General features: G+C 36.8%; 1 protein-coding gene across 1 annotated transcript; it reads right to left on the bottom strand.

Annotated features, from left to right (window-relative positions):
• Window positions 1-6,815: 6,815 nt before the first annotated feature.
• Window positions 6,816-7,602, bottom strand: LOC115992834 (VQ motif-containing protein 11). The gene has a single exon (XM_031117070.1). It carries the CDS (start codon window positions 7,471-7,473, stop codon window positions 6,862-6,864), a length of 612 nt encoding a protein of 203 aa, XP_030972930.1. The 5' UTR covers window positions 7,474-7,602; the 3' UTR covers window positions 6,816-6,861.
• Between the last annotated feature and the right edge of the window lie 11,599 nt (window positions 7,603-19,201).

The following is a 19,201-nucleotide window of genomic DNA, read 5'->3' as shown; positions in this document are numbered from 1 at the left end:
AACAGAACCTAGTCCTGCATGGCTCCATGGGCCACAGACTAAGGGGAAATTAATACTTAGGCAACTATCCATAGTTTTAAACAGAACCTAGTCCTGCATGGCTCCTCGGACCACAGTCTTAGGGGAAATTACTACTTATGATAGATTGGGGGACTATTACTTAAAGGAGATCATTTTAAGGCGTTCGCGCGGTCAGGCACCATCGCAACCCTCAAATGCGCAACCCAAAAACCCCTTTCATTCTGACCATTTACCTGTATCTACATCGTTGCAAATGTTTAAAGAAAAAAAAAAAAAGAAAAAGAGCGTTACTGGCATACATCCGTAGTAAGCAAAACGAATATTTCATATTAGTATTCCGAGTACATTAGAAAGAGAGGTCCTTACAAAAGAATAAAGGAAAAATAGGACGACTCTCATTTAAAAAAAAAAAAAGAAGCCTAAAGAGCTAAGCCTGGGCAAGAGGATCTTCTTTTGACTCAGGCTGAGGGGGAGGAACCTCTGTGGAAGAGTCCGTAACATGATCTTTCGCCATATCAGGCACAGGCGCGGCATCAGGCACCACCAGATCCTGCTCAGAGGCCGCTTGGACACCATCAGGATGTTCTCGGATCTCCTCAGGATAGAAAATGCTCTCAGGTAGTCTCAGCGCCAAGTCAGCAGGAACTCCTGCAGCATCGAGGGCACGAGACCATGAGATGCCGCAATAGTCCCGGCATACCTCGGGGATCTCCTCAGATAGCCTAGCCTCCGTCTCTTCGGCCCCGAGCTGGCGAGCGGTACTCTTCTCAGCCTCTGTGGCCTCCCGAATCAGCTGGGCCTCCTCTTTGACCCGCCGCAGCTCATCCTCGACCTTTTGCAGAGCAGTCTTGAGGTCCTGCACTGCCTGTTTCTCGGTGGCGAGGTTGATCTGGGTCGCGAACAGCTCCTTGCGCTGGTCCTCCGCCTGGGCCTCAGCAGTCTTCAAACCAGCGTCTGCAGATTTGCGCCGGTTCTCCGACTCCTTGAACTTGTCCATGAGTTCAGCGTAATCGTGCTGGAGGGACCCCAAGGTTTTCTCCACCTCCGCCCGCGCCTGGATCTCGACCTCAGCCCGACTACTGTTACCGCGGCAAAATTCCTCAGCCACGAATACCTGCTGAGTAATCTACAAACGAAGCAAGATTGCTTTAATCTAACAAGGTCAAATAAATCAATGAAACAGTAAAAGGATTACTTACCATCGCGAGATCCCTTTTAAGGGATAGGAAAATCTCAGGCTGAGAGAACCGCCTATAAGCCTCCATATCCCGAGGAAGGAGTAGGGGCTGCTCTAAGGCCTCGGCCACGTATCCCGCCTGGCCTCGGTTGTACTCTCGGATCGAAGCATTGTAGGGGATGGCCACCCCATCCAGCTCCAACCTGGGGCCCCATACACGCGGGGCAGCACGTACCTCCGCAAGATTCTCCTCGTCCCGACTCTCCGAGGAGTTGCCCCTTCTGCTCCTTGGCGCACGAGTGGTTTTTTGCTGCTTGGTCGGCTGGGCAACCACCTCGCCCTCCTCAGGAGTGTCGGCCGGCCTTTTCTTCTTTAGGTCCGAATTAACCTTAAGGCCAAGGTCCGAGGTGTCCGTAGGGGCCACAGGAGGGAGGGTCTTGCCCTGTGGTGGAGTTGGTGCCTTCGAGGACTGCCCTTTTGATGACTGTCCTTTCGACGACTGGCCTTTCCCTCGGGAGGCCATCAGCTCCTTTAGAGTTTTTCCTTTTCCTGTCATGGGCTCTATCTCTTCGTCCGAAGTATCGTCCGAGCAGATAACGATGGAAGGAACACCAACTGCAGAATGTCGGTCCCGCTCTCCTTCGGGATCAGAAAGTTCCACCAGGGGGATCTGCTGAACTTCCTCCTCAAAATAAAACTCGTCTATCTCTGCCTCAAGGGAAAGACGAGATGATTCAGCTTCCTCTTCAACCTGAACGGCAGCACCAGGCTCGTTTGGCGGAGGTAGCTGCTCTGCCAAGTAGGGATCTCTAACACCGGGCAACACAACTGGTGGCAGATCGTGTTCAGCTAGGAACCCGTCCTGGACACGTCAATCCTAGCCAACCTCGGACTACCAGCCCTTATGGCGTGACCGATAGCCTGGAAAGAGCTGCTCAAAGGTTGATAGCCTAGAACCAGATGGGCAGCACGCAACTGCCCGTCCTCGGAAATGTAGATCTCCGACCTAAGAAGGTAGTTCAACGCTGGCACATTCACGAAGTTTAGCCGAGGGGCGACGTGAATTTTATCTGCAAACAATCAAGGAAAAGGGGATTAGTTCACGAAATCTTCCAATTATAAAGAAAGCAAAAAATGTAACCCCTCAATGCTAAATCCTATCCCAAAAGGGACCGATCCTAGAGACGCCGCACCTGGGTTTCCTGCCCAAGTTGGACAATGAATACCGTCGAACCACTCCCCAGAAGTAATAAGGAAATCATTCTTCACTGTCTTATTGGATATTGGGAGACAAGAGATCAACCTAACGTCCTCGTTCCGGGATTTAAGATAATACCCCTCATCCCCGAGGCGATGACATTCGTACAGATAAGCCACATCGTGCCAAGTAAGACCTAGATTCATCCGCTCGTTTAAGACATCTACACAGCCTAGTATCTTGAACATATTCGGGGCACACTGATACGGCGTCAACCTATGGTTGAACAAGTACTCCCTTGTAATCCTACGCATGGGAAGTGTCATCCCTCCCTCTATGAAAGCAATCATGGGGATAACGACTTCTCCCTCACGCCTATCTGTCAATACTCCTTCAAGAGGACAGTACCGCAGCCCAACCCCTGGGGGAATGTGGTATTTTGCCCTAAAGGCCTCTATAGCGGCTGAAGTTTTTACTAATTTCTCAAATCTACCCATCGGAACTGAACTGGGGAAACGAAAGTAAAAACTAAGAAGAAAAGTAGAGTCCGAGGAGGGAATTGAAACGGCGAGATGAACAAAACGTACCGGTACTTTCACAAAACGCTCGACGGGACGCCTAGAAATCTCTCTTGGACGAAATGCTTCACAGAAAACAGCTACGGTGGCGTAACGGACGCAAGTGCTGGTATATCTCTGGGATTCGATGGGGTTCTCTGGAGTCCTCTGAGGTTTACGAAATGCAGATAAAAAGAAGAAACTGAACCCCTCTGACGTCTTATATAGCCAAGAGGAGAGAGAAAAGATCGCTCCTGCCTAAAAACACGAGAAAAAACGATGGCCGTTCGATCTACGCCACACCGTTAGATGAGGGAACATAACGCCTCCAGAAGTTAATGGCCGCGCCTTGTAAATTGTAGCGCGTCAAAAGTAACGGACCGCACGCGCGCCACACGCTCTCCTTATTTCCATCCTCTCCCAAACATCAAAACCCCGTTTTTTCCTCCTCAGAATGAGATAGAAACCGGAGTTTTGAGGGACTATTGTGGGGCCCGGCCCAGAAATAATGGGCTATTCAGGCCCGTCCGAGGAGCGTCCTGTCCGAAGAGAAACCACGTATGAAGCATTACTCAATCCCAATAAACGCCAAGGAAGCCTGTCCGAGGAGTAATTCCTCCTCGGACATCACGAAACCCAGACGAGGAACTCTCCCCAGCCACTTCAGTTCATCCTCCCAACATATAAAATGAATAAAATCCAAAATATCTCATGGGGAGCTACCACCACATTAATTGCGCCCCAACCACCCTCTTGGCCGCATTAATGAGGAAATGACCTCTGAACAGTACCGCCTTGGCCTCTGCAACTCACAAAGGGAGAGATGAGGGCGTCTGATGGGACAGGTACTCAAGTAGATGCTTGGATGATCAACAAGTGTAAGGTTGAGATGAGAGGAGAGGAACTATATAATGTAGTGGAGTCCCACAAAGAGGGGGACGGAAAATACTGTATCAAGAACGAAAGAAATAGAATTATACGTGAGAGATCTATTCTGGTGTTCTTGGTTTTTCTGCAACAATATTGTCCATGTATCAGACCGAATAGGCTCACTGAGGCTAAGTTCTTTGACCCATCCTCTACCAATATTTATTGTGGGTTGCGCTTTGGACCAGGGCCTGATCAATAGAATTTAGGCCAGGAAAATCGTGCAACTACAATTTTATTTGTTTTTATTTCAACCTATTCCTAATATCATATTTTTACTTATCATTAATAATTTGATATATAGAATTTTAAATTTTGATTAAAGATGTTTTTGGTTAGATGGAAAATATTCTCCAACCGTAAAAACTTTTATGTGAAAATATTTTACAGAAAAAAAAAAAATTATTTTTAAGTTTTTGGTTACGTTCTTAAAATTATTTTTGAAAATATTTTTCAGTATTTGGTTGTGTTCTTGAAAATGCTATGAAAAATATATTTTCTATTAATTTCTCACATTTTCTCATCTCTAAAGCATGTATAAAAAATTAAATAAAAAATAAAAATTTTAAATAAAATATCATAATTCAGGGACCAACGGTGGTAACAACCGGCGACAGTGATTGGTAATCAAAAATTAAGGATGTTAATGGGGGTGGTGGTTGGGTGACAAATATAGGAGAGTGGAGGTTCTGATAAATTTTTTGTAAAACATAAAATGATTTATAGAAAATAAAAAAAAAAATTTCTAATTTCTATTATAAGTGTCATTATTTTACCGCAAGCCAAAAAACAATTTTGGCAGCTCAAATTACAATATTTTACAAAAATTAATTTTCGTTTAACCAAAAAGTTCGTAATCTTTTATTCATTTTTATACGAGCGTATCATTTTTTTATTTTATTTTTTAACCTACAAGACAATACATTTATGAGTTAAGCCAGATCATGTAAACACTCTTTTTAATAGGGACAATCTTAATCCAATGTCAGAGGAATCAGACCGCAAGATTTACAGCAGTCACTTCACTTCACAATAAAGTAAGCATAGTCCTGGCAACATCGTATTAAATACCTAAAAAAGAATCCTAGCCGTTTGTTTTGTCAGACTCAGACAACAGCACCGCTTGCTTACTTCCTCAGTCTGTCACTAAATCAAACGGCTCCTAGCTTTTAACTCTACAATTTAATGCTCACAAAAATTGGAGAATCTCAATTTAATGAAATATATATCACGCGCCGTTTAACACGTGCAAACGCGATGGCTCGAAGCAGCAATCCAAGCCGTTCGATAATTAAGATCACAAACCCCCAACGGTGCAGATCAGTACTCTGTATCAACGCTAAGAACAAATTAGTCTAAATTGTGCCTATCACAAATTATTTTACAAAAATATTGATGTAGCTAACCTTCTTATTGGAGAAATTATAAGGTCTTTATGATGGTCAAGTGATGTGATCCATCATTTCTGTAAAAAACTCTCACTTGTTTAAAATTGTGGAATTTTAAATAAAAACTAAATACTGACTCAACAATTTTAAATGGATAGTAGTCTTTTACTGGAATGGTGGACAAATGACGTGGTCCACCAAGAGGATTGTATAATTTCTCCTCTTATTGGTTTTCATTAGATCTACAATTAATATAACTTTTTCATTTGTCAATAATCACTCACCACATCCGTAATTTATAAAAAAATTTGCAAAATAGTTTATATCTCTAACATTATTCGAAAAGTATTTGAAAACGAAACAATGCAAACTCATCACTCTTCACAAATCTACGGTTAAAAATAATAGCAATACGCACTATGACACACATATAAGAACAAAATAAAGTTGAGTTCCACAATATTTTCTAAAAATGGATGATTAATATGCCGGCATATATTAACTAGATCTCTATAATATTATTAAAAAACAAGATGATCTGGTAGGGGCCACATAAATCAGCTTATTATCTATATTTTGTTGTAAATTTATTGTGAACTTGTGTACAATAGCATTACTGTGAGAAATAATTTTAAAGTAATGCTAAATATAAATTATTTTACAAACAAATTTACAACCTGTTGTTATAGTAAGTAGTTATTACTAAATGAAAAAATGATGTTAGTTTATAAAAATATTATAAAATAATTTATAGCTGTAATATTACTCTTAAAAAAAATATCTCATATTCTTAATTGATTATCACATCTCTTTTTTTTTTTCTTTTTTCTTTTTAAGGAAATGATAATCGGTGTCTCAATTGATTATCACGTGTTGTTTAGATATCGTTTATTTTGCTGAAACTAAAAATTTATTACTAAAAATACTATAAATAAAGTAAAAGTTAGTTGAAATAGTACAATATGTATATACCAAAAAATACAATAAAATCCATAAATAGTAGTAAAAATAAACTGAATAGTAAAATAATTTTAATTTTTATTGGTATCTAAACACACCACATCTGTTTTTTAGGAAATGATAATCACGTCTTTTTCTTTTTCATTTTTAGAAAATGATAATCACATCTTAATTGTTCCAAATGAGGCATTTAAAATTAAAATCGTCAGAATAAGTAATAACTATCAAATTATATAAAAATAATAATAATAAAATTGAGAAACCACGCGCAACAAAAGCGCGTGTGGAACAGTGTAAGCACCAACAAATTCTTGAAAAACTAATGAACCCAACCCACCCATTCACCAAACATTGTACTGCTGCTACCAATCAACACTTATAATTAAAGGGAATAATAATTAAAGTGAAAGGCAGTTAAATAAGAGCCCTGTGATTCAATTTATACTCACACAAATAAATCGATTTTGTGTCTTAGTTTAATAAAATAATAAAGAACTATTATCACTGAGAGGATAGAGGATGAATCTCTTTTTAAAAAAACTAATTAAAGGGAACATTTAAATTAAGATTAGAAAATTAAATCCACAATAAAATAAAATAAAATAAAATTTATATGATGATTATGTTACAAAATTAAGAAGGAGAAGAAGAAAGATTTTGAATGTTGTCGCTGCTAATGGTATGTGTATTAGTAGGAGAATGGAGAGGAAACAAAGGCAGAAGCTCGGGAGGGTCCGAGCCACGTGGAGTAGTGAGTGGACTCGGATGCATATAGAACCCTTTCTCAGCAATTGCTCTCTCTTCTTCTTCCTCCACTACTTCACGCGGCGTGCGTGGACTTCCACGCGCGTAGAGCTCCAGCTCCAATGGCGAGACTGGGGAGAAGATCATGGGCCTCAAGTAAGGCCCAGACGGAGAAGATGAAGATGATGGTGATGGGCCGAATGGGTTTAGGCCTGGGTTGAACTTGAGCTCGAGCTTTTTGGTGGCGAGTCTGCGCTCGTGGAGTTTGAAGGTGGATTTTCTGGGACCCATTTCGGTGGCGGAGAGGTGGTGGGGTTTGTGGTTGAGAGGGAGCTTTTGGGCTGATGGGTCTTCCGGGGCTCCGGTTAGTTTCTGGACCACGGCTCGGAAAGTTGATGGGTCGGCTTGGACAAAGGTGGTGTTGGGTGAGGTTGGGTCTGATGACATATAGCTTGGTGAGTTCATGTTGTTGTTGTTGTTGTTGCTGTTGGTGGAAGCCATGAGAGAGAGAGAGAGAGAGAGAGAGAGAGAGAGAGAAAGGGAGAGATAATGTGTCTTTGTGAGTGAGGGAACGTGAAAGAAAGCGGGAATGGAGTCCTGAAAGGTGAGGATTTATATTCTACAAAGAGAGAGAGAGAAGGGTTTTTGCTTTTTACATTTTCAATTTGTTTTATGGGGATAAATTTGTGTCTTTTTGCTTTCGTGTACTTTTCTTTTTTGTTTTTGTTTATGGGGGCTGTTCTATGCTTTATAGGTTACTGTGTGCGTGGTGGGAAATAGGGGTGTGCAGAAAACCCACCGACCCGTCAAATCCGATCCAACCCGACCCATCGGGTTGGGTCGGTTTTTAAGGCTTGGTGGGTTGGGTTGGGTTATCAAAAAAATTATTATGGCGGGTCGGGTTGGGTTTGGGTCATAAAATTACAAACCCGTCAAACCCGACCCGACCCACCCATATTTAATATATATTTAAAATATATTTTATATTTAATAATTTTTTTTAAAAAAATCAATTGTAGGGCACTTTTATATATATATATATATATATATATAATATATTATATAATTAATAAATTTTTTTAAATAACCAATTCTTCCTATCCTATATAAAAGCCAATTAATTCACACAAATTCTAATAAATTACTATGGTTGTTTAGTCATTAGTGTTGAGTCTTTGAGGAGTTACATTGATACTAATTTTTAGGTTTTTTTAATATATTAATATTTATATTTTTTTTCTACTCAATTTAATAATAAAAAAAAATTGTCAAACCTATGGGTTCAAACCGACCCAACCCGACCCACGCGGGTTGGGTTGGGTTGGGTTGGACTTATGTGATGGGTTGGGTTGGGTCGAATTTTTTTTGACCCACCATGGTGGGTCGGGTCAAAAAATTCCCTCAACCCGACCCAACCCGACCCATGCACACCCCTAGTGGGAAATGTCAGGGAGTCGGGTGTGTGAAGTATATGCATGCGGTAAATAATCAGTACTTTTATGGAGTTATTAATTTTAATAACTATTTGGATTTTTTTTTTTTTGGATTGGTATTTGGATTTGTTGTTGTTGTTTGGCAAAAGGAGTAATCCAATGCTTTTTTTTAGTTTATGGTCGGTTTATATACTGCTTATTTTGTTGAAATTAAAAATTTATTATTGAAAGTACTGTAGATAAAAGTAAAAATTAATTGAAATAATACAATAAGGTCCATGAATAGTATCAAAAAGTACAATAAAGTTTATAAATAGTAGTAAAAATAAGTTGAATAGTGAAATAATTTTTATTTTTCATTGATATCCAAACGAAGGCTTAGTGTCTATTTGGGTGTTTCTGTTTCATGGTTTTTCGGCAACTTATTTGCACTATCATACAAAAGTTATAATTTTTGGTAAATGTTATTATTGACCTCACTCCTCAGCTAATTTTTTTTTTTTTTAATATTCCTAAATTAAAAGTTACTGCAAAATCATAACCTTAAACCCATGACATCAACTCTATAATATATAGTAAATTCGTATGTTTTTTTCATCAAAGTAGTAGTAAGATATATACCTGGATGAACCAATTAGAAAGTTCAAGAGTGTCATTAATTAATGTCATAATAATAGCAATTCCACTAGAATGAATAAGCAATTAAACTACAAAAGAGAAAAAAACCGAGAAAGATTTGCCCACATGCAAATGAAAGAAATATGAGAGGAACAAGTGGAAACTAGAAAGTGCCATTTGAAAACAAAAACAAAAACAAAAACAAAAAAAAAACAAGAGAGAGAGAGAGAGAGTGAGGGCAATGAATTATGAAGAATGAGCTGGCATTGAATGATGAGAGATGGGAGAGTCAGCGGGGCAATGAAACAAGAAACGAGGTGAAAGACTACACAGCCGGCAACAGCAGCAAATTAAGGTCTGTTAAGTCACAGTCTCAGAAGACCTTCCTTCCTAACTTTCTCACTTTCTTTTTCTTATGTTTTTTTGTTTGTGTGTCAATTTGGTGCGTGGGTGGTAAATTTCATTCCCTTTTTCCTCTCTTTTTCCATGCTTTTTCCCTTTGAGTTTGCGTGAGGGTTTGCACTTTTGACGTTTTGGACAAAAAGATTTTTCTGCCTTATTTCAGGTCCACTTTGGCTTCGTTCGTTGTAGTTTCTTTGCTTTACTCTTCCTTTCCTTTATATTGCTTTGCTACCAAGGGTTGGTGTTTTTGTGAACGTTTTTTGACATTTGTTACTTTCTTGCTTTCTTTACGAGTTTTCGTTCTACTTTCTGCCAGTTTTCCTTGCCACTTCTCTGGGTTTTTTTTTTTTTTTTTTTTCCCTTTATCTCAATTCTAGATGAAAGCAATGCTATTGCGTTACAATTTGGTCAGTTATACAATTCAATTACAGTTTTAAACATCCCATTGGTACAAATTTTTTGTTGAAATCTGATCTCAGAAACTTTCAAATGGGTATGATGTCAGTGGATGTCTTTTACACGCTGTGTGTGTGTGTTTGAATTAGAATGAAAAATGAAAATTATTTTGCTACTATTTATGAGTCCTATTGTACTTTTTGACATTATTTATGGGTCTCACTGTACTATTTAAACTAACTTTTATCTTTATTTACAGTACTTTTAATAATAATTTTTCAATTTCAATAAAATAAGTAGTATCCAAACATACTCACAATGGTTTACGTTTGGTTAGGTGTATTTTTTTTTCCTGAGTTTATTTACTTATTTAAAATTTATACTCTTCTCTAGTGAGAACTATATTTAATAACTTATATTTGGGTGTTTTCATTTCAGTACCTTATATTTGAAAATTTTCATTTTCAGCCCTTTTAAACTATTTTCAAAGTGGTTCTTCTGTCCATCTTTATTAGTGATTTTTTTTTTTTTTTTTTTTGAGAAATCAAGAGAAACATACACAAGGGAGTAACACAAAAATATGACACAAATTCTACTCAAAAATCATTGCAACCTTTAAGAGTAGTTTCTCAAGTATCTTTATTAGTGACTTGGATGTCAAGTACCAAATAATTTCAAAACAAAGTGATTTTTTAACAAAACATTGCCATTTTGAATATTGTTTAAATCTAGGGTTGTCCACATACTCGCAAAACCGAACCCACGCAAGTTGACTCAATGAGCTACGGTCGACTCGGAATGCACAAGCGTTAAGTAATGAGTGTTTGAGAGTTAAAAACCGATTTTGGTTCCAGTCTCAAGTCCCATGATTCCTAACCCATTGAAACAGACTTAAAAATTTAAAAAAAAAAAAAAAAAAAAAATTGGATTAGGTTTAGGTGTCACATTCTCATGGATTGGAAATCCAACCTTATAACTGTGGATCACGATCCCAAGTTTTCTTTTCCCCTTCAAATCTTCTCTCTCTCTCTCTCTCTCTAGCCTTTGAAGTTAAAATCCTAGTCCATCCTATTCCTAATGCCGTCGTAATTGACTTACCGCGCATGGGTTGAATATCTCTCAATCCCCAGTTTCTCTCATATATGCTTTGAAGCTAAACCCAAAATCGCAAATGTGTTGGAACATCCTCTAACCTTGTAACGATGAGTAAGTAAAAAAAAGTATTTTACTGAAAGTATTTTCCACCATAATATCTTGTGATGAACGTGAAAAAGGTGGTGGTGCTAGTTTAGGTGAGGAAGGTGGTGGGGCCACTTAGGGAAACGGCCCTAGAAAGATATGCAATTTCGAAGATCAGAAGTGTAAACAGGAAGGAATTGGAAAATTTTCTATGACCTATGTAATTCACCCAACGATTCCAACCCACCCTGCCATTTGAAGACTAGAAAGACCATGTTTCAACTTACCATTCACTAAATCCGATTAGGTCAAGTGGTGAGTTGGACCCAAACCTAACTCAACTCAACTTAACCTGTAAACAACTCTAATTTAATGCACTTATATTTTACTTTATAATGAATAAAATTTTCTTTTCCTTTTTTTTTTTCCCCCTTTTTTTTCTTCCATGAATCATCTCTCTCTCTCTCTGTGCAACCTAGTGCGAATTGCAAACCGAAATCCAAACATAACTTAAACCTTATCTTCAAAGTGGAATTCAAACCAAATCCTTTTTTGGTTTTCCTTATCTCCACTATTGTCACATCATACTCCACGACGTTAAACCCCTCAAATCTTTTATCATCAAGATTATAGTCATTGAACTGATTGAAGGCATCACCCATTAGTTGGCTTTACTAACATGTATATTTGCGTATTTTAATTGGGCTAGCTATCAATCAAACATATATTAGGGAGGAATATGAAAATTTTCAAAACATAAAAGACTAAATGAAAGTATTGTCAAATGTAAAGGGTCGAAAAAATGTAATTTTGGCTATAATAGTATAACGAACCGTGGTCCATGACCGTTGTTGGGAGCAATTGCAAGAAAACAAAATTCAGAAAATTTTAAACATATCATCTACAATTTAGTTTTTCCTTTTCTTTTATTGGCTAGGTAACTGGGGTTCCTTCACATATTATAAAACCTTTTTTTTTTTTTTTTTATAACTATTTTCTATCACATTCCCTTTTTAACGTATATGTCCAAGATTTTTCTTTTAAAAGGATAACTTTACGCTTTTTGAGTAAGTAATATAAACTTCACAAACTAGGGAAATTAAGCTAAGGACAATTTCTAACATTAAGATTAATGAAACACAATATAAACGATGGGAAAAAAAAAACAAAGCAAATTTTAGGAAATTTTTCAATTTATCCTATGTGGTTGTTATTGTCTTGATTTAGTCCACACAAATTTTCAAATACTACATTTAAACCCCCAAAATTTCGTTTAAAGGAAAGTGTTAGAGTTTTGTTCAATGACAATTTAATGATTTCATTTTAATCCAAAATTTAAAGGATTAACATGTAATAATTTAAAAGATTGTAAAGCATTTTTTTTTTTTTTTTTAGAAAATAAAATCTGGTCCATTTTATTAGCTAATAGCAGCAAAATATGGAACAAAACAGTCATAAAGATCGGGAGGAACAGATTCCATCCAAACTAAAATAGGAAAATAATTTTTTGCTCTTTGGACTAAGACATGAGCTAGAGTACTACCTTGTCAGGGAGTATGAGAAAAAGAAAAACTTTGTAAGGTGTCTTTAATAATATGACCAAATGAAAAATGCAGCAACTCTTTGTGGCATTTATTGAAATGGCCGAATCACCTTCAAAAATTGACCCACAAAATCTGAGTTCATAAATGAATAGTATAGCTCTTCTAGCCGCCAAAGTCTCTAATAAAACAATTGAAGATGGCATGGGGATCTTTTCGGACAAAGCCACCATTATTTCCCCTTGAAAGCTTCGCACTACTACTCCGATACTTGCTTCCTGCAAACTTCCAAACACAACCCCATCAAATATTGTTTACAATATATAAAATTTGTTATTAGGACAAAACCTTAATAATTTTATTTAATCTAAACTTTTAGGGATCAACCTATCAAATAATTGAAATTTGTGTACTAAATTGTAAGAGAACCTAATGGTCCAAATCACAGTGAGTAAATTACAATTTTCTCCAAATTTCAAAAAAGTCCATCACCTTCTATTCTTCAACATTTTCTTTTTCTCTCGGTTTCTTATTTTCTTTTGTGACAATTTTTAAGTGCCATTTTTTACTTGGCTTGAAAGTGCTTTAATTTGTAACACGTTTTCTACAGTTCAAAAAAAAAAAGAAAAAAGAATAAACAGATCTGATTCGTTAAATTTATTCTTAAAAATATCCTCCCCACTAACGAGCTAAACAATGTTCTTCTTCTTTTTTGTTTATAGATTGAATTTTAAACTTAATAGTTTAGAATTAGCGTCGAACTAACCATTACATGCAAATTTGGAGTTTTCAAACTTAGCTTTAAATTTTAATAATCATTTTAATGCAAACCATAAACTCATTATTCTTGAAACCATTACTGAAATTTTTTTTAAACAAAGTGATATTGTGTGGCTTAGAATGAGATAATATTCAAATATAATAGGCACGTGTATAAAATTATCTATCAAGTGTCATTTTGTTTAAATCTTTTTCTTAAACAATATCATCATAAATGAGTTTATAGTTTAAATGGATACGTTTTTGAAAGTATAAAGTTTAATTTTAAAAATCCTAAATTTTTGAGATTTAAAATGTTATATGCTCTTTGCTCAAAAAAAAAATTGTTATATGCTCTTCTTTATAATAATAATAATAATAATAATAATAATATATATATTTATATATATCCAAATATTAATATAGATGTTGAAGATAAATATGCAAGCCCTTTTTTGCTTTATCACCGTCTCTCATTGAAACAAAAATTCTAATGACACAAGTTTTATGATTATTATTATTATTATTATTATTAATGTGACTTATATTAAGATATATATATTAAAAATGTTATCCTTAGATACCATAAACATATATGCCTCTAGTAAATTTAGTGAAACGATGTTTTTTTTTAAAGAATATAACCTCTTCTGCTTTTTAATTTATAACAAGAAGATCTGAAATATAACAATCATGAAGGTTCGGAGGAACACACTCCATCCAAGCAAATGTTTATTCAGCACAAAAAGAAGAAAAAAAAATGCACAACATTGAATTATATATTATTGAAATGAGAATAAACTATCTTGTTTTGCCTAGAATTCCCATATTTAGTATCCCCCACCATACTTTTAAAGGGTCAACCTATAATATTATCGAGCACCGACCACGTGCCTATATCATGGCCAATTGATTAATTAATATGCTCATAATGAGTGCCTTCTAATATTCAGAAACACAAAAAAAAAAATTCATTTTCTTCTTTCCCATAGTCAAAAAGTCACTTATAAGAGGTCATCTGTTTGGATTCCTTGAAAACATGGAAAATGCCAAGGGAACACTCAATCATATGAGTCAGCTATGGAGGACAATATGATTGCAAAATAGACTATGTTCCAAACATATATATATTAATGGGTTTTTAACTAACTCAGAAACTTAATATAATAACTACAATCTTAGGCAACCAACCCACTTAGTTAAAGTGATTATTAAATCGTACGTAATTATTAAAGTAATAAGCTAGGTTTTATGTTCTCTAGTGGATCGATGACTATTGCTTTGGAGACAAGTGTTGGGTGTCCATCATAGCAGCATAAAAAGTCATGGGTATTTGGATAGTAATGAATCTTTGAAGAAAGAAAGATTGACCTTTAAGGATAAGGCAACAAATACAACTTGTTGTACTTGTATTCTTCTATTTTCACATTGATGATAATTCTAAAAACGAATGGCGAAACATTGGCACCTTATTCTCTATATGATATGAACCAACCATAGTCTGGAATTCCAAACTCCTTTTGATTTCTTACTTTTTTAGTTCCTTTTTTACTAACTTTTTTTTTTTTTTTGAGTATATAATCTTTCATAGTTAAAATTTTTGTATATAGTTCCCCTTAAGCCCACTAATGTCCATTGTCCTGGCTTGTGATGGAGCCTTTTTGCCTTTCATTTGGGCTATACCCAAGGAATAAGAATTCTATTATCATGGGGAGAAATTATTCCACACGTGGAATTCATCTTTATGTCAAAGGAGGGTATAGTCCAATTAAGTGCATAAAATAATTTCACGACATTAATAGCTACTATAGTGCTATTAACATTTTTTTTTTCACTAAAGTACACTTTTTGGCCCTTAAAGTTTGGGTTATTTTCATTTTGAGTATTTTCAAAATTTTCATTTTAATCATTCATGTATGATTTCGTTTACATATTGGGTCTATTGTCCATTTTCATTAGTAATATGTCTAGCATTTTCTAGGGAATGTGTTAACAAAAATGGACTTATGTAAGTGACATATCTTAATGGACAATATTTATCTGGCACTTAATAGACCAAATTACTAAAAGAAATGGACTTATTATATGGGTGACATGAAGCATTTATCTACCAATAAATGGACCAAATCACCAACAAAAATGGATGGCATGACCAATACGAAAACATAGGCAAATATTAATAGCTAAATAAAAATTTTGAAATATAAAGGGTTAAAGATGAAAACAACCCAAATCTTTAAGTTTGAAAACTATACTTAAATTTTTTTTTTTTCTATTACTTGAATAAACCTATTATGAGAGAGAAGATAACAAAAGAAAATGAGACATTTCAAAGTACAAAACGGTTCAATATATATATATATATATATATAGAGAGAGAGAGAGAGAGAGAGAGAGAGAGAGAGAGGTACCTATAATCTCTATTGTAATAGTAGTATTATTGATCAAAAAGATTTAAAAATTAATGAAAAAGGTAAAAAGAACATTTTATTAGTAAGCATGTATACTTAGAGCATTCGTATCAAGAGAATTAAAAACGCTAAATGCTATTTTTAACACCTCAAACCATAAAAAGATACCTACAACAAAGGTGTTAAATGCTAAATATTTTACTATTGGCGTAAATGCACTTTTAGTCCCTATATTTTGACATTTTTCCATTTTAGTCCCTACATTTTATTTTTTCCACTTTTAGTCCCTAAAACCAATTAACGCGTGTTATTTTCGTCCTTTCCGTCAGTCAACCAACGGAAATAGCTGAGGTGGCAGCCGAAACAATTAAAATATTATAAAAAATGCCACATCACGATGACACATCAGCATATAAATTTAAAAAATTAATTTATTAATTTTAACTAAATAAAAAAAATAAAAACATAATTAAAAACAATAAAACCAAACCCAAACCCAGAAAATCAAACCCAAGAACATGAAATTTATACCCACCAACAGCAACCCACAACCACCGAAATTTATACCCACCACCGAAACAACACCACACACCATCGAAACTTCAAAACCAACCTAAGAACCACAACCTATTCAGACCCACAACCCATTCAAACCCAAGCCTCAAAACCGATTCAACCCATGGCGGCAAACTCTGGTAATCAAAACCCATAACCCACAACAAGTGAACCCTAGTGAGCAAAAGCCACAACCGACAACAACAAACCCAGGCGAGTAAAAGGTCGTCTTCAAACTCTGTCACCGCCATCATCGCCTTCAAGATCTACCATCGCCACCGTCGCATTCAAGCACTGCCATCGCTGCCATCGCCTTCAAGCTCTGCCACTATCGCTGTCATCTTCAAGCTCTGCCGTTGCCTTCAAGCTTCGCCATCGAGTGAGATAGCTCAACTCTCATCCTTAGAGACCATGCTCTAAACCCACCAAAACGAAGAAGAATCCGACACCGGCAATTTTCAAGCTCGGTCGAAAGAAGCGCTGGCTAGATCCGAAGCCGAGTATAAGAAACCCAGAATGAATACCCAAACCCAGAAAATCAAACCCGAAAATCAAATACCCAAACCCAAAAAATGAAACCAAAAAAACAAAAAAAAATCAATAAGCTGAGTTTGGCTGGGTTTTTCTAGGTTTGTGTGTTTTTTTGATTCAATGAGCCGAGTTGGCCAGGTTGGTTGATTTTGTTGTTGATTGTTTGAAATAAACTGGGTTTTGTTTGAGTTTTTGGGTTTCTGGGTTTTTGAGTGTTTGAGATTTCTGGGTTTTCTTTGATTTTATGATTTTGGCTATGAATCTTTGGGGAAGAACGAGAAAAACTTATGGATTTTCAGCATGGGTCTTTCAGCATTGATCTTTGTTCTCTTCTCAAATTTTATTGCATTATTGATTTGATTTTAAGTGGGAAAGGAAGTTGATTCAATGGGTTTAATTTTGAATTCTTGTTCTTGGTTTGATTTTCTGGGTTTGTGTTCTTGTGTTCATAGGCATTTGATTTTATTGTTTTTAATTCTGAATTTGTGTTCTTGGGTTTGATTTTATTATTTTTAATTATGTTTTTATTTTTTTATTTAATTAAAATTAATAAATTATTTTTTAAATTTTATATGCTGATTTGTCATGGTGATGTGGCATTTTTTATAATATTTTAATTGCTCCGGCTGCCACCTCAGCTATTTCCGTTGGTTGACTGACGGAAAGGACGAAAAAACACGCGTTAATTGGTTTTAGGGACTAAAAGTGGAAAAAATAAAATGTAGGGACTAAAATGGAAAAATGTCAAAATGTAGGGACTAAAAGTACATTTACGCCTTTACTATTCAGCTACAATGAGATGTTATCAATAACAGCTCACCGTAGCATGGAGCTAAACATAAAAAGCATTTTTTTTATTCTTACCAATGTCTCCTTTTCCTCAGTCTCTTCTCTCTTCTCTTTCCCCTCACTTCTCTCTTCTCTCTCTCCCGCGCCTTTGCTTGTTCTTGGTGGTTCGACGATAGGAATGGCAACGGGTCGGGTTCAGGCCGAGTTTTTGCATACCCGAACCCGACCTGCGAGCCAAGACCCGCAGCCCAGACCCTGCCCGTTTACTAAACGGATTTTTTTCCCGAGGCCCGAACCCGCTCCCGCCAAGCCCCACGGGCCCCATTAAGCCCAAGCAGAAAGGAAGCTTTTTTGAAACAAGCCCCAAACTCAACATCAAACCCACGACCAACAACCAATCCCAAAAATACCTTCTTTTCAAATCTCCACAGTCACACCCAAATAAAAAATAAATAAAATAAAATAAATCCCATTTTTCAATCCTCAAACCCAGAAATAACCAAACCAACGGAGGAGATTTTGGATCAAACAAAAAATAAATATAAAGAAGAAGATAAAAATAGAAATGGAGAGAGAAGAGAGTCTTGGCCCTGAGTTGGAGATCAGAGAGAGAGAGCTTGAGGTCTTCGGCCTTGGGTTTTAGATCTAGAGATAGAGGGAAGAGTGCTTAGGTAACAAGCAAATCACGACCCAAAACCAATTCAAGAGGAAAGTGCTTGAGAGCTAGTAAGTGCCTATGTGAGCTGTGAGATTGAGTGTGAGTGACTCAGAGTGAGGCCAAGGAGTGACTCGGAGTGAGGCCAAGGCGTGGCTACGTGCTCTTGTGCGTGGCGGCGTGCTCTTGTGCATGGCTGAGTGTGTGGCTACGTGAGTGACAGAGAGATTGAGGGTTAGGGTGAGGGCGTGAGTGATAGAGAGATTGAGGGTTAGGAAGAGGCGAATGGGTACTGGGTTATTGACTTAGGGTTTACAACCACACACACACACACACACACACACATATAAGGGCAGGTTTTTAGTAATTTGACTAATTTCATGGTAACCGGGTCTTATCCGGGTCGGGTTTCAGGCCGAGTCTCAGATTTTTTTGATAAAACTCGAACCCGACTCGGACCCGCTTCGGGTTTTTTTTTAAAAAACCCATACTCGACCCTATTCTTTATCTGGTCGGGTAAAATCCGACCCATTAGGGTTGGGCTGGGCCAGGTATCTGCAAGTCAAATCTAAATTGCCGTCCCTATTCAGCGATTGTGGTCATAAGGCATGATGGTGGTTCAGCGATTGTGGTCATGATTTGGTAGGTTTCGTGGGTCTGATTTAGTGGATCTCAATGGCAATTGTGGTCTAGCGGTTCGTGGGTTTGATTTGGTGGGTGAGCTCATGAGGCACGGTGGTTATGTGGGTGTGATTTGGTAGGTCTCAGTGCTAGTGGGTCTTGGTTGTGTTGTATCGGTGGTGCCTCGACAATGGTTTTGATGGGTCTCGGTGGTGTTGTTGATGGGTTTGGTGGCACAGTGGGTTATTAATGGGTTTTGATGAGTCTTGGTTGCTGGGTTGCTCAATGGGTCTTGATTGTGTTTCTCAGTGACAGTGGGTGGCTCAACTCGTGGGTCTC

Source organism: Quercus lobata, chromosome 5 (genome assembly GCF_001633185.2).
Source record: "Quercus lobata isolate SW786 chromosome 5, ValleyOak3.0 Primary Assembly, whole genome shotgun sequence".
In the NCBI taxonomy this organism is placed as follows: Eukaryota; Viridiplantae; Streptophyta; class Magnoliopsida; order Fagales; family Fagaceae; genus Quercus; species Quercus lobata.
This window is presented reverse-complemented; position numbering and strand designations above follow the sequence as displayed.